The 16,366-nt window shown below is 35.7% G+C and overlaps 1 protein-coding gene across 13 annotated transcripts in view; it reads left to right on the forward strand.

Annotated features, from left to right (window-relative positions):
• Positions 1 to 16,366, forward strand: part of POU6F2 (POU class 6 homeobox 2) — a 352,332-nt gene that overhangs the window by 251,633 nt on the left and 84,333 nt on the right. For all 13 annotated transcript variants that reach the window (XM_021546659.3, XM_021546677.3, XM_021546724.3 and 10 more), the window contains one exon: positions 2,655 to 2,801. In XM_021546659.3, the coding sequence (XP_021402334.2) occupies positions 2,655 to 2,801 (147 nt within the window). The remainder of the gene's footprint in view (positions 1 to 2,654; positions 2,802 to 16,366) is intronic.

A 16,366-nucleotide genomic window follows, 5' to 3' on the forward strand; every position in this document is an offset into this window, starting at 1 on the left:
CTTACCCTGCGATTTGGCCCGTTCCCTGTATTTTTTCCTGGAACATGGTACTATGCATATCACAGCCTCTGCCATCATTTTTAATAAGTAGCTTATCTCTGTGATGCAACTAAAAGCAATCCTGAGTGTCTCTGGGGTTTGTTGTAATTAAATTTTATTGTTGTATTTGAAAATGTACATTTTTTGAAAACTGGTGCAAGAAAAATTGAAAAGAGATTCTAGAAGGTGATAGTCTGATTTTTAGAAGGTTTTAACCCTTTGCAATTTCCAGATTCACAAGGCTTATTTATGCTTCCCAAGCAGCTGTTCTTACACACCTCTGAAGCCCTGAATAATATAGCCCCTAGTGTAGTTTATTAGCTGATTTTGGATAACTGGCAAAATATTATAATTTATACCTGCAGTCGGATGCTGTAGGATCAGAGGTTCAGTAATTTGTGGGTTGCTAATAAGATGGTAGAAGACCTTTTCTGAAGGTCTAACATTCTTGCTGCTGCTCCTTTCTTCTCTAAGTATTTACAGCTATAAGGGAATTTCTACAAGTCCCAGTGCTGCCAATGAAGTGCCATTAAAAAAAGGCAGTGTTTGCTAACTTCTGATTTGGACAATGAAGATATGACACTGTTTTTAGCAGAACACCAACCAGTTTATTTGTATTGTTCTCTGGCATTACACAGCCATGCTCAGTCACCACCACCCAAATGACTGAAGAGTGCATTCAGCTACCTTTGCACTCACACCTTTGTGCAGTCAGTGGAATTTCTTGCAGTTTGTATTCAGGGACTGAGCTTCACTTTGGTTATTGTACTGGTCTAAGTTCTCTTCACAGCTCAACTCATCAGGGCATACATTGAAGTTTTCCCCTTTTGTGTTTTATTCCTGCTTGATTTTCATGCCATGGGTTGCTTTGAACAACTTCTAGAGATTCATATAACAATTTTTTCCAAATAAAAATATTTCCTCCAAACAATGTCATCCTTTCTGTCTGGCATTGCTACTAATCTTTATTTAGTTATTTACTTTACAATTTCTAGAGGGATTGGATATGCCCAAGGCACCCCTTTAAGCAACACTTTATATCAAGGTTGCATTTATAAATACTTCATGAGAAGCTAATGAATGATTAATAGATGTTATAATGTATGACCAATCAATTGTAGATTTTGCAATGTCCAACAGACAAGTAGGTTTCTTATAAGCATAGATTATAACCATATCTGACATCTTCTATTGATGAGCTTCTAAACGTCTATAACATACACACTACTCATATCTGTAACATGCTTAAAACATCTACTAATCACTGATTAATTTTTTATAGCCTATTTTGAAGCAGAGCCTGTCTATGGAGTATATCCCCTACCCCTGCTTGTGACTCTTCATTTCTAAAAGATAGATAATTTACTAGTCATCTTAGGATTTAGAACTCCTACTAATTTCAGCTCAAACATAAAGCTTTTCTGAGTTAGCTCTAGCATTTTCATCTCAGTCTAAGAAAAAATGTCCCTAGACTGTTATGTCCCTCAGATTTTTGGCTGCTCTAGCCTGCTCATGCATATTTTGCAAGTTCTGCTATAATGCAATGATTCTTAGGAGGCAAAGACACTCCAAAATGTATTTCCAGCTTCTTGAACTCAGTATGATTGCTCTCACGACAGCTATCCAAGTGATGATGGTTCCAAATGTTTTTGTTTTTTTTTTACTGTCATCCCCATGTGCTTGATTCAGTTTGTCCTTTCTCAGAAAAGGATAAGAAAATAGAAACTTCCCAATAATCCAATGGAAAAGCCATGTCCAAGACAACTTTTGATTCTGACAGAAGAACACACACTTCTGTATGCTTGATGAGCACAGGAGTTTTTAGGGCTGCTCCTCCATGAGATTCCCCTAGTGTTTCAGGTGAAAGTGATGACCATGCTCTATGCTTTCTATGGTGCATTTAGGTAGAATCGACTAAAGCAGGCAATACAAATTATTTCCTGAAAATTTATGAGTCCTGGAACTAATCATTCACATTTGAGAAGCAGCATGTGGCTCAGTATCATATTTTGCAAATGAATTTTGAATTTTTAGTTGATATCTGCTGACCTCACTTACAAGGTTGAATCTTCTAATGTGATTTATCTAGATATTGAGGCCAATTATTTAGTGATAAAAATCAAAATTATAAAAACTGTGCTCATTTGCAGATTTTTCTTGGGTTTGGGTTCATCAGTAAAATAGTTTCAGTTCTGAATATCCCCAGGTAAACATTCCACTCCCAGTCAAGTGCTAATCTTTCACTGATTGCTCTTTACAGCAGTACTAAGCTGCTATACCTGTGGCATTAGCAACTTGTGCCTAAAGAAACACATCAAGCATAACTCCATTAAAAAATAAAGGAGAGAGAATATATGGTTAAAAAAGGGAATTTTATTCTTCAGCATCAACATGGAATTTCCCCTTCCTTTTTAAAAACTATTCGTTTTCAAAGCCCCAGAAGTAAGAACCTCTCAAACTTGAGCTCTTGGAGAAGACATTTTTTACACACAATTAAGTGGGTAAAAAACATTAAAATAACATAAACCTTACTGTGCTATCACATTTATATTATTCAGTTAGTATTATATGTTTATCATGGGCTTTATCATTATCTTTTATTTCTTTTTTTTCAGCTGGTTAATAATCCATTAGCAAGTCAGGCAGCAGCAGCAGCAGCAGCAGCAGCCATGGGCTCAATAGCAAATTCCCAGGCCTTTGGAAATGCCCTCTCCAGTCTTCAGGGGGTCACAGGCCAGCTCGTCACTAATGCACAAGGACAGGTGAGTAGAAGATGGAGCAAACAGTGAATTCTGATGGCAGGCTGATCTTGGGACAAAAATCAGTTCCGCCTGTATGACAGCAATTTAAAAGTGCACATGCTGAAGATAAATAAATATTGATTTGCCAGACAAGGTAAGAAATGGAAAGTGAGAAACGGGGCAGTTAGGCACTCTTAAAGAGTGTTTTCAAGGTAGAAAAGGGTAAGGGTTTGTTTTATTTTGTTTCAGCCATTTAAAAATATCACAGTAGTGCAATAGTAGTGCAATACCATGCACTACTATTTTACCATTTTAAAAGTCCAGCAACCCTGTAATTTTTAACAACCATACTATCTGTCTTCTATCCACTTACATATGCCTAATAACAGACACCTTTACTGAAGTGGTACGGTGCTTCACTTTTTTGCATTTCTGTGGCATTTTGGTATTACATCATTTCTTAAAAGGCATTAAATGTTTCCAGTAAAGGAAAATAAATTGTAATGAAGTATCAGTGATGGAGCTATCTGAGTGGCTTTGTCATTTGTTTATTAACTATGTTAAGCAATTTGCAATGACTATGCCAGCCTGTAAATACAAATTTGGAAGATTATTTTGGTTTAAAGAAAATTTTCCAAACACGAACTTGAACATTATTTAATAGTGAGTGTGTCTAAGAGAGAGACTGTGCATTACCTACATTTTGGAGCTGTTTATTTGTTAAAAATTTCAGTTTCAGTCTTAGTATGATGCAGAAACATATGCATCTGAATCCATATATATAAAAATAATTCCTTTGATAAACCATATTTAAGAGGCCTTCAAATTGCGACTACTTTCATTCGTTATTGAATTCATTAGGACTAAAATGCCTTGGATCTCTGCAACAGATCTGTCAATGTAACTGCTAACTGAGTAATTTGAATGTCATTATTCTAAATTCTAAAAATTGGGCATACAGTGATACCCACAATGTTTATATGTGTGTTAGGCCCTGAAAAACATTTATTGAAATAATGCAGCTTGGATGATACGTGAATCTAAAATTTAGTTTCTACTCTTACTGTTTACTAGTGAAGAGAAAAAAAAAGAAAGAACAGCTCTTCTCCTGGTAATTTATTGCTAGTTAATTGGAACAAGAGTGATGTTTTTTATTTTGGCCCACTAAAAAATAAAATTCAATACTTTATAGGACCTCCCCTGTTTTTTTTAAACAGGACACATAAACAAAGATGCTTCCTGAGCTTCACTAACACCATCCAAGTCCCAGGGAAAAAAATGCTGACCTTGTTATATTTACTGGGTGGGTGCAGAATTGTTCCATCACTACCCCGAGGGTTGAACGATGGAGCTTGTCAAAGTGAGGCCTTATCTAATGAATCATCTTATCGCAGGTGCACACCACACATATTAAAGGGGGATTGTATGAACAATGTGCCCTCTACAATAACCTTTCAATGTCTACTTTAACCCTTGTTTCAATCCCTTTTCATCAAAGGATCATTTTATGCAGCCAGCTTTAAATGGAGGCTCTCAAAAGCCTATTAAGATTTCTGGAGGAATGGGGTATTGGTTTGGGAGAAAAGTTGGTTATAATACCTATAACTCATAGTCAGATCAGCTCCAACATAGAAGCCTGCTTGTTTCTATCTCCTCTGTGCTCCAGAAATGGTTCACCGTCGCCACTTACATATGAAGCACTTGACACCAAAGATGTTCATTGTAACAGCTGAAGTTATGAATGTAGACTAATTTCTTTATAGATTTTCCTTTACATGTTCTCCAAGAAAACATAATCTATGTGTGACCATTCGTTGTATCCTTAAAAAAAACCCCACTACTAAGAAGATATCACTGAATGAAAGTTTCACTCTGGCTGCGTCTGTTTATTCTAGACATAATGTCAAGTCCAATAATTTGACAAGTTGCAGAGAAAGAGAAAGGAAAGGAAGAATTTCCCCAATTGTCAGAATAAAATTACAGCATCTAGCTATCTGCCTAGGTCTTTTAAATAAGGGTTTTCTTTTTATTACTTGTTTTTGCAAATGTTCCCTGTTTTATAATCAGTACTGCAGACCTTGCCACAATATAGATAAATACTGATAGTAAGTGTGTAATATAGCACACAGTTTTATAATACTCAGCATAAACTCATATTACTTAGAGACCATTTCTCAGGCTGCCTTAAAACAGGAGTATTCAGTATAATTTATCTGCATTCCAGAAATTAAATTACATTCCCTTCAAACTAATGGAGTTATAACACCTAACCAAGAATTAAGAGATGTCTCTTCAAAGTTGGGAGCATAAACGAATAGTAATTTGAAACCTCCATTTCTGAATAATCTGCTTGGCGTCACTAAAGAGCTAGATTTGTAACACATGTTAAGAATTCTGCTCTTTGAAAATTGCCCCTTTCAAGGAATCACAAGCATGATACCCAAAACTCACTCCTGAAAATATAAAGCTGAATGAGTTACTAGAATGTTGATATGTGCAATCTTTGTAATTACATGCTGTTTCTGTTACAGAAATTCAGGGCTTGTAAACGTCCATCTGTCTAGCTAAATATATGGTGATCAGTAATCCCTGGAGACATTAAGCTCTAGGTCAAATCCAAGATCCTATGCCAAATTTAAGGGAAATGATCCTTTAAATGACATATGGCATGGCCTTAATTCCCAATAGTCTAGGAGTTCATACAATTACAGTAAAAAATATCATATATATTAACAATAATTTAAGTAACATCTTTTTATTTAATTAATTATTGAATTCAAAGTTATGGCATGTTTGTTTATTTTTCATCTTTTGCTTTGGATGGCAATATAACATATATATATATTTATTTTTTTATATATATATTTATATAATATATAGAGCTTCCCAAGACCAAGCCAAGAGATCTAATCCATGGAAACAATATTATTAGATCACCTGATTAATTTGATATAGTACTCGTAGAGGACTCTAAATCAAATTTTCATTTTCAGAGTCATATTATGAAGAGCTATTGGCCCATGTAACACTGCTTGCATTCTATTTGCCCTCAGCACTTTCCAGGAAGGGTTTGCAGCACTGGGGCTTTCATATCTCAAATTTAAAGGCCAGGGCAGCAGGTTTGCCAGATTGCACCATATCAGTAGATATCAAAGAGAGACTGTCTACCTATTTAGCTTCAGCCTGCCTTACAGTGGGACCCTAGTGCCATTGCTGCCCCTGGATTCTTCAGAGGTTTAACCCAATATATCTCTTTTTTATGCTGGTTTTGCAAATGAAATAAAAAAATCAGGAGTTTTGTGTTGGTTTTGTGATGTTTATTTAGTATGTGAAATGTGTAATTTGGTGGTTGTCAAAATATTTGTAAGGAAATGAGCCAAAGGAATGTGAAAGCAAGGTTGATGAATATGGTTTCTTAATTATCATCAGTTGCATTCATATATGTCTCTTGACTTCAGCAGGATCAAATACATTTTTACTGTGGGGTATTTACATTTTTACCGAGTAAGTTTAGTTTCTCTTTTGAAAAGATGGGAGTTGTCTAACAGGAGAAAAATACCACTAAATTCAGCAGTTACAAGATAACAGTTTACCATAAAAGAAAAGAGTAACATGATGAGAGTTGGCATGATGAACTGCCTTGTGGATAAAGAGGGCAATAGTCTGTTTCCTGGGAGATATAAAGGAAAATCTAAGTATGTATGTATGGTATATTTGGTATGTATGTATGTATGTATGTATGGTGTGATTTGTATTGTCCACACTTTAATTGAACAGTGAATTAATTGGGATTGTTTCATTATAATCTAAGAATGCCCCTGAAGTAACCCAGGCTTCATTGTGCCCATGCTCTTTAAATATGAAAACCTTCTGTATAAGAAAAATCTTAAGCGCAGGTCCACCCTGGTACTTAACAAAAAAATAACTATTTTTTGAGTGTTGTAGTCCACAAGTAGCCCAGGAAAATAAATAGAGAGAGAGGCATTGTTGATCCAATTAGATAATAGGAGTACTTTGGTTCTCATTATTCTGATGAGAGGGTACACATTTGCTCTTTGAGCTTCTTGATGGTAAACGGTGCTAATGAGGCCTGATGGATTCCCTGCTCCTAACAAGCCTCTCAGCAGTACGAGTGATTACAATGGAGATAGATTTGATGGGATGCGCTCCCTTTTGTAGTGTCTCAGCTGCTGACACTCTGCGACATAATCAGGTCACAGAGCCGGTCACAGCCATCAGCAAAAGCCATAGCTCTATTCCTCATTATTAAAGTGCATTATTCAGTTCCAGGCCTTCACAATACTGCCAAAGGCCTTTTTTCCTTCCCCTTTTTTTGTTAAGCATCAGTTCTCAAATACAAGAGTTAATAAAATCATCAGCTAAAGAACTAGTAAATTAAAGAAATGGAAATAAAGTGCTCCCTTTCAAATTCATTGAAGGATCACAATTAAATAAGCAGGGAATTTCTCATCACCACACACTGTACAGTACAATATGTCATGTGCAATAACAACAGAGATAGGATTTTAAAAAAATAACACTGTGCTCATTGTGGACTGGCTTGGAAAGTGCTGAAGTATCTTTTATGGTAAAGAAATTTCTGTCTTCACAACTATTACATGTCTACATGTAGGTACTATTATTTTCACTGTTTTCTGTAACTACTTTTTTCCTGAAGTGAGAGCAGTTATTTGCAAACTAAATTTATGATTCTAAGCAGAGAAGCTGTCTTGTCTTAGTTTAAGTGACCAAGGCCACAATCTGGAAAATATTCAACAGGCCACAGTACTAGAACCTCTTTGTTCCCATAGAAAAGGTCACTACCTTCTTTTGCGGAGTGAGGTAATTATAAAATAGTGTGGAAAAAGGTGTTTGTAGCATTTTTTTTCTATTCTGATGATGTTCAGTTGGGGCTGTCCCCATTCCAAAAGAAAATACTCTTTTAAAATCTAAGGCACATTTTAATGTGGTTTACTTAAACATATGAGAAAAAAATAGTGGAAAGCTGGAATTTGTTAGTTAGTTAGTTAACTTAGTTAGCTATTAACTTTTTGTTTCAGTTTTGTTTCAGCTAAATAATATATTCCAATACTGAAATGTATACCTTTAAAGGTATTCAAACCATTTCTGTTAAATCTCTGCAATACATATTAAGTGACAATAGTATGATTTTGTGCATAGATAAAACCAAAGGATCCAATACATTAGATGGTTTTTTTTTCTTGCTGTTGGGAAGTTTTTTATTTGGTTTTTGGGGGGGGGGGTTGCAGGTTTTTTTCCTGTTGGTCTTGTTCAACTCCACAATTTTTCCTCCATTTTCTTTCTGGTACAGTATGCTATGATGAGCAAAGGAGTATGTATACACAAAGTCATTTGTAAGACTTTCAGTTCTCAAGAACCACAGATATAAGAACTTTTCGATATCCACACTTTAAAGTTCAGAGCAATTAGCAGTCATCTCCAAAAAATGTGTAGAGACTGCTATGTAACCTAGTTTTCTTTTCAACACTAGCCAAGAAAATTGACAGCTACCTCCGGGACAGCAAGTTGTGACTCCTCCTATACTTAAAAGGAGGATGCTGATTGTTTGCTGGGGTTTTTTTGTTGTTTCAATTTTTTTCATTCTTGCAGAAGTTCTAGGAGGCTCAAAGTCCTGTAATGTGTAAGAATCTTAGACTCTTCCTGAATATGTGCAATTCATACTGTTCTTCAGGTGTTCAATGTCCACGAGCCTTATCTCTTAACCTTTTCTTTTTCTTGTTTTCACTTTCAGCTATGCAGTTTTAATACATGGTAACCACTAATATTTTAGCCCTCACAACATCCAAATGTTCACAAAATTCTTAACAATAATTGTTTAAGTAGTTACTGCTAACAATATCTTCCTAGGGCTAAGACCTATGGAAATCTGAGTTGGTGGTATCAGAATGGCATATATTAAGGATACTTCATTAGAAGCCTGAGAAATTAAGAGACACATTTTGAGAGAGATGCTAGAGGGAGGGATTGTAACAGTCTGATAATACCAGCATTTAAGAACATTCCTTGGAAAACCCTTTACCAGGAGAATCTGTTTTCACAGACCTTCATATTAATGTAGTGAATTTCTGCTGAATGGAGTCTGACTCTCCGTTTACCCCCTCAAAGAATCCCTGTGCTGAATACATGTGGTTTTGCCATTTGCAGGAAGAAAAGTGAAAAGAGAAAAGGTCAGTTGTAAGGGAAAATTTTTTTTTTTTTCCATTGGTTTTCCTCCCCAAAGCTATACATGGAGGAGGGTGTTTGTTTAATTACCTCCCATGTGAATTTGAATCAAAAGACAAATAATTCTTTTAACATATTTTTGCTGACTGTGCCTTTATTTTGCTGTACTATTTCTCTAATATCAGTTGTATCCACAGTGGCATAAATGTAAAAATGCATGGACCAAGCTCTCCGGTCATGTAAATTGGTAGCTTTATGAAGCAGAAATGGACTAAGGCAAAGTGAGTCTATCTTAAACCAAGAGCTGACTAGCTTTTTTATCTATTTTAGGCAGTGATCACTGAAAAATTGGAAGGATAATTCTGCAATAAAACTTCTATCAGGCTTGGAAATTATCCACATCTATCCAGAAGAGCCACTGAAATTTCTTTTATCTAACTTGCAAGAAATCTTACTTTTGGTACTAAATTTCACACTTCAGATTGTAGTCTTTTGCCTGGATTTCTGCCTAAGATACTGTGTCTTGGACATAGATCTTTTCAGAGGTGCCCAAGTCTTATTTTCAAAAGCAACTTTCATACCTGTAAAAGCCTGAGTTTCCTTCAATCGGAGTTACGAGACTGAGTGCTCGAAGGCATGTCTATGCCCTGTAACAGAGCATTGCAAGCAAATTGCTGGAGACAGTTCATTTATATGTGCATGTCTCAGTGCTGTACTAGCACAGATTGAAGAAGCCAAAACTCTCGGCAGTATGTTATTATGGCTGGACTAATTAATTCTGCTTCTCAACAAGGTGACACAGGATCTAGTTCATTAGTTATTAGCTCTGGGGTCTTGCTAACACACTGTATTATGTGGATTAAATATACTTTGAAGAGACCCTTAAAAGCCTGCAGCATTTAGGCACTTCTGAAAATGTTACGATTCTACATTAATTATTCTGGGTCAGAAATACTGTACATAACTGTCCTCTTGTCATTGCCTTCTTAATTACTTTTGAATGGAGGAGTAAACCAAACTTACTACTAGTTCGACCCTAATACCATTTTCATGAAAGCTAACCAATAAAAAAAAAGAACCTACCATTCCTATAATCTGTTCATCTTAGCATCACGAGGTGGCTATAAGCATGAAAAATTTTCGTGGTTATCACCAGTGACATACATCACAGTCAATGAAATCTTTCCGCTCTACAGAGGTTCTTACACTGCTCTCCTTATCATCATATCTTATCACCTTCTAGTAAAGCATTAAGAAACATGACTAGTGATAGTCACAAATTGGTCTTCATCTCAGCAGAAACTTGTAGAACAGCACATTGCGTGTTTGGTGAGGACATTTGGCTTTGTCTGTCTTTGTTAGGAATGTTTTTTAATTTTACTTTTAAAGTTTTGGTTTCATTTGGATTTTAAAATCATTATGAAGGGATTTCTTGTAGATGCACATTGCTTATATTTGCATCAGAGAAAAGCAGACAAGAAGAAATGTATTAGCTTTTGCAGCAGAATGTGGTGAAGCCAAAGATAATAAACAGAGGAATGTTCCTCAATTGCTGCTGGAATCCATTCCAAGTCTTTGACCTTCCCCCTAGAGCAACTCTGCTGTGCACAGAGAAGGTTTGACTATTGTTACCTTAAAAGACTGAATTTGGTAATTATAGATTTCACCCACAAGCTTTAGCTAGCCATTGAGATTCTTGGGAAGCAGACCACAGAAGAATGGGAAGACAAAGACTTAAATTTTCCTAAGTACATTGAAAACCCTTTAACATGATGTAAACAAAGCAGCGGACAAAGTTGATTCATGTAGGTGGTACCAAGAAAAGGGCTTTCTATGTTGCTGATGTTTCCTAAACAGGGGAAGTGCTCAGGAATATTGCATCAGTTCAGGAACGGACAAAGTTGAGAAAAATTAAAGGCCACCTCATTGTGTGAACAGAGATGATGGAAATCCTCCTGTATGAGACTTGTATGAGAGTGGAACCTAAGACTATTCTTAATTCTGGACTTCTGCTTATGAGGGAGTGTTGCGCAGGGTGGATTATAGAGAGACTGTAGGAGAGCAGAGGAAATAGAGGACCAAATCTGAGAATCTGAGTTATCTTTCTAAATGTGCCTCATCATTTCTGCAAAAACTTGGGTCATATTGCTTTATGTAACATGGTGCTTAGTCTTATTTAGATTTTATCTAACTTATCCTGTATATAGTGTATGATTTTTCCTTGTGTCAGAATTTTACAATCTGCTGAATTGGCATTGATAATCAGAGTAAACAAAATGAAAAGTGCTTGTTTGGTCAGATCACTCTGTCAAATGTGCAATTAATGCAAAATTCTAAATATTTTTGGTCCTTGATTCACTGATAGAGCAGTCCTGCTGTTTTGATGAGGTTTGGAATTTCTTAAAAGTTACAAAGTCTTCATGCATAAATGAAGGCCATTGTATTTCTTATTGAGCTGCAGTCTTGACATTTGTATGTGTATGTCTTAGATACACAGGTTGTCGGCCTGATTCATAAGATTTTCTAAAGCCCTCTGAGTTTACATTCTGCTAGAAAACTTTCTCACACAACTTTCTATACGCAATATAATATTTCGCATTCCTTCATAGGAGTGGAGAAACTTAATGTACTAGTAGTTTGTCCAATGTCTTTGGAGAGGTGACACATTCACTCTCCAATCCACTATCACCTTTGAAAAATATAAAAGTTAGAATCAGAAAATAAGCGGCTTTTTTACCTTGCAAATAGCAGTGGCTCGTGTTGTGCTTTCACATGTCCTATAACGACAACAGATGAGGAAAGATTTGGTACTCCCATGTTTGCTGTGCAATCAGTATTTGTTTGAAATCTGAAAGATAAGGAGTCCAGATATTTTACCAATATCTTCTGAAGAATTTGAAAATTAAGAAATATGTCTTTCACAAGTAGTGTCCACATAATGTGGAGAATATTGCAGAAATACTTGACTGACATTGACATTTGGTAGTAAGACATCCACTGAAATGTATTAATACAGCATTCATAGTGATAACCAGCCAGATTCAGACCCATAACTTCTGCATGGAGATCCACAAGCTTCCAAAGAGCACAATGAGCTGGAATTGTCCTGTAAGAGGAAGTATTCTCTGTCTTTTGATTTGCATCTAGATTATTGCAAGGAATAGAATTGTGTTATGCCTTCTTCTACGTGTTGATCTGTGAACAGTGACAGGGAAGGTTCAAGCAGAAAAAAAATCACCTACCAGTCCATGGACAGGCAATCTATTTTTCCCAAAGTATATCTCAGTTTGTCAATTTTTTTTTCAGATGCTGACAGTGGTAGGCTTCAGTGTGTATACATGCAAATGGCCCCGATATCAAAAGCGGAAAAAAAGAACTTTGAAATATCTATGCCAATATATTAAATATATATGATTCTAAAAGTAAGTTTTTCACTTAAACTCCCTGCTTTGCACATTAATTAAATATTATCTCTAGAATAAGTATCTCTCATAGAAGACTAATGTATTATTGTCCCATAATAATAGAAGAGAATGACAGAATATTTTTCCTTAAGTGCAAAGAAGGATTTATTAATAAAGAAAACACTCATAGCCCTTGAGCAACTCTGTTTCTGCTTCATAGAGAACCTTTGCTAGACTCCCCACAACTCTAGCTTCATGCTAGAGATTCAAGGAAGCAACACATATATACTGCCAATTTAAAAATCAATTCTCTTTTCAGTGGATAATTTAATATCAAGACGCGATGTACCCAATATCCAAATATACATTCATTTTCATGTTTGACACATCAAATGCTCTGACATAGCTGAGTTTCAAAGTAAATGGTTTGTTTTAGAGGTTGGATATGTCATATTAGCATTCACCCAGCAGATAGAGAGATAGATCAGAGAGTGATCAGGACATCAGGGAGACAGTTTAGAGAGAGATGAGAGAGGCCAGGTACACCTTGCAATGCTAAGAAAGCTAGCTAGCTAGCAAGAAAGAAATTGTATAAATAGGTCACTGTAGCCCAACTGAAAATAAGTTTAATTTTAACTTGTTAGTCATCATCTCCAGAGGCCTAATCCACTCCCTTCTTTGAGGGCTGTTCATTTAGCTATGTCTTATGTGATATCACAGATAGAAAGACTCAAAGAAAATCATGGCATCAGACTCATGCAGTGTACTAGCTTTAAGGGGGAATCAGCACCACTTGCCATGCTAAAATTTCCTTATTCTTTCCTTCTTAATTCTTATTATTAGACTTAATTTGTTCTCATTTGCTCTTCTGGTTAATTCCATAAGTGGAAGCATAAACCCATGTGGAAACAAGAGTATGGGTAAACAGGTGTCTGGAGAAACATCCTCAGACACTCCAAGGTATTCAGCTTTCTAGTTTCTGTTTTACTTCCTCTACCATTTTCTTTTCCTGACAATAGTTCTTTGTCTCCCTGTCTATCTGGGATTCAGTTAGTTAAACATAGGTCTTTAGTCCCATTTCAGACATGGCACAATACTACTCTAAGTATCCTATGGCTGATACAGAAAAATGTTCTTCCATCTGTGTCTTATTGCCATATTCTGACAAAATCCTAAAACATTTCAAATAGAGCAGATATCAACATTCTTTTCAACTGAATTGCTTCCTACTTATGTGAACACATGTATGTATGCTTACCTGGAAATTTGTGCTCGTCTCCTCAGAAGAGATACAAGTACCCACAGGGAAATGTAATTATAAACATTTTAATTACTTATTGAGTCATGCTTCTATCTTTGGGGTCATTTGACTCTTTATTCTGGTGACAAATGAAAATAAACTAAAACTTCTCCTCTTGGCATGGAAAATTATTTGCTGCTCTTTTTTAGCTCAGATCTGTCTCAGGTGTAATTTTAGATGTGTGCAATCATGACTGTACAGAGGCCATAATTGTCTGCATTCTATTAATTTAATCCCATATTAATATATGAGGAATAAAACTAGGCCTGTATTTTTCTAGGGGTTTGATTTCCCACATAAAATGTAAGCGCTCTTGAATTACTACAAAGTGAGTGTTAAAAGATACTGAATGTTAACACCCTACCCTTTCACTACTAGCAGGTACTGTGTAGACTGGCACTATTGATAGCTCTGCACAAGAGATCGGAGTGAAGTAATTAGAAGTTCAAGAAAATTGAAGTTTGTTAATAGAATTGCAGGGAAAATATTTCCCAACATACACCAACAAGATGGCATGATCTGCGTGTTTCCTGATATCTGTCGTGTTGATGAACATTGCCTCCACAGACGCCTCCAAAGTGTTGGGAGGTGGATTCCATTTTTAGGTATTTAAATGACATCTTCTGGGATCTGCACTATATATCTCTTAATTTTAATTGTACAAATACTGTTGGATGGGTTTTGTATTTACAGTCTCTTAAAATTATTATTAGCAACTAAAATGCACCACTCTGTATGTTTAAATCTATATGTTGCTCTCTTGATTAATCTATTAATACCCGGGAGAATGTGTCTCATTTCTCTGATGCACTAAAATGTCCCAGCTGTCACACCTATTGTTCAGGTACAGACACCTGTAGGAGACAGTCACCTATATATGATGTTAAGTAGACACATGAATTTGAAAAGAGTTGTTGTTTATGTTCATTGTTGAAACACACTCCTCTAGCTAAAGCAGAAAGTTTAAGCACCAATGTACAAAGAGGTTAGATAAATCATGTCATCACCTTTGAATAAGATTAATATGTAATTTATATTAGCAAAAAAGCACCAAATTCTTCTCTACCACATCTAAGAATTTTTGTCACAACAGCCAACACAAGAATCTGCCCAGAGACTGAGATTAAATACTTAATGACTGCTTAGGAAAAATAAGGTTTTGAATTTAATTTTTTGTTCACAAAGGTCCAAAGAACCTATCTGATTCTCAGTCCACCAGATACAGAAAAGCATAGGAAGCCCTGATGGTCATCTATGAAGTCTAAGAGCTGATTGAATATGTTCTGAAATTGCAATCACAAACTATGTTTTTGTAAGAGTATAAGGGAGGTCTTGGAAATGAGTATAAAACAAATCTTGGCAAGATTTTTACCAATTTCTCAGGGTAATTATTTAAAATATTAATATTAGACCACTGACCTAAAAATACTGTTAGTAATATACAGATGCATTTTTCTGATCAGATAGGTTCATGCTTCTGTATATACCATGATGGATACTTAGGGCTTTGCTTACATGGAAGTCCTTAACCAACAATGTATTACACCCTGAATGATGAGAAAAAAATCTCACAAATAAATATGCTACAACAAAAGACTTCTTTTCTGAATACAAATAAAAATGTATCTGTTAAATATTACTAAATTGAGCTGAAATTCTCTTAGCCTGATCCATCAATGGAAAGGGCTCCTCCTAAGGAGCACTTAATGCAGCAAGTTGTACCCTTGCCTTTTATTTCTCCTTAAAATGATATGCAGTGAAAAGAGCGAACAAACATGAATGATGCATTCCTGATTCACTAAATCACTGTGGTCTCTGGCAAGAGCACAAATGTAAAAATGTTTAAATCGGCCTCATACTACCAAACAAATGGTGCAAAAGGAGACCTCAAAGAACACAGAGAGAGGGGAGATAAATGAGTACCATGTCAAGAAAGCAATTTCTCACTGAGTTTGCACAGAATGGAAATTTTACTTCCAAGAGATGGTTAGGGAATCTTTCTAATAAATCTTCAGTCCACAGTCATTGCTGTGTCTTTTTTTTAAACTTACTTTTTAAGAGTGGTATAAGTTATACCCTCCCCAGTGAAATGTGTCAAGATATTACCAGCCAAGTTGAAGGAATTTAAGTGAATCATCTCTATCTCTGTGTTTATATTTGTAATAGACAAGGATGGTCAAACAGATTTCATTTTGTGTTGAACATCTTTTCAACAAGTGAGGTTTTCTTAAAGTCTTGTCTTATTTTAATAGTAACTCACAAAAGAAAAAATAAAGAAAACTTGAGTCTCGTTCCCAGAAAAAATGTCAATTATTTTATTTTAATTTTAGTGATTTGTTTTAAATTATTTTACCCTCCTTTTACCTACAGCTGACACTGAGATGGTCAGTAAAAAGGCAACTTGTTTTCCAAATGACCTAGAGACTGTAGGTCAATTTTAGAATTTACTGCTTAGCAGAGTCCTCTGTCTCTCTACACTCCTGATTTGAATTCCTTTTCCCTAATTTTGACCACATGAAAGGCAACTAAGGCTGCATCCAACCTAAGCTAGTTCTTTAGTGTTTTCTGTCATCACTGAAACAAATAGACATTCTCAAATAAAATAAAATATAGGACCAACCTAAGGCAGGCATTTTAAGCATCAATGATCAATCCCCCATCTTGCAGGGATTTTTCAC

Source organism: Lonchura striata, chromosome 1 (genome assembly GCF_046129695.1).
Source record: "Lonchura striata isolate bLonStr1 chromosome 1, bLonStr1.mat, whole genome shotgun sequence".
Lineage (NCBI taxonomy): Eukaryota > Metazoa > Chordata > Aves > Passeriformes > Estrildidae > Lonchura > Lonchura striata.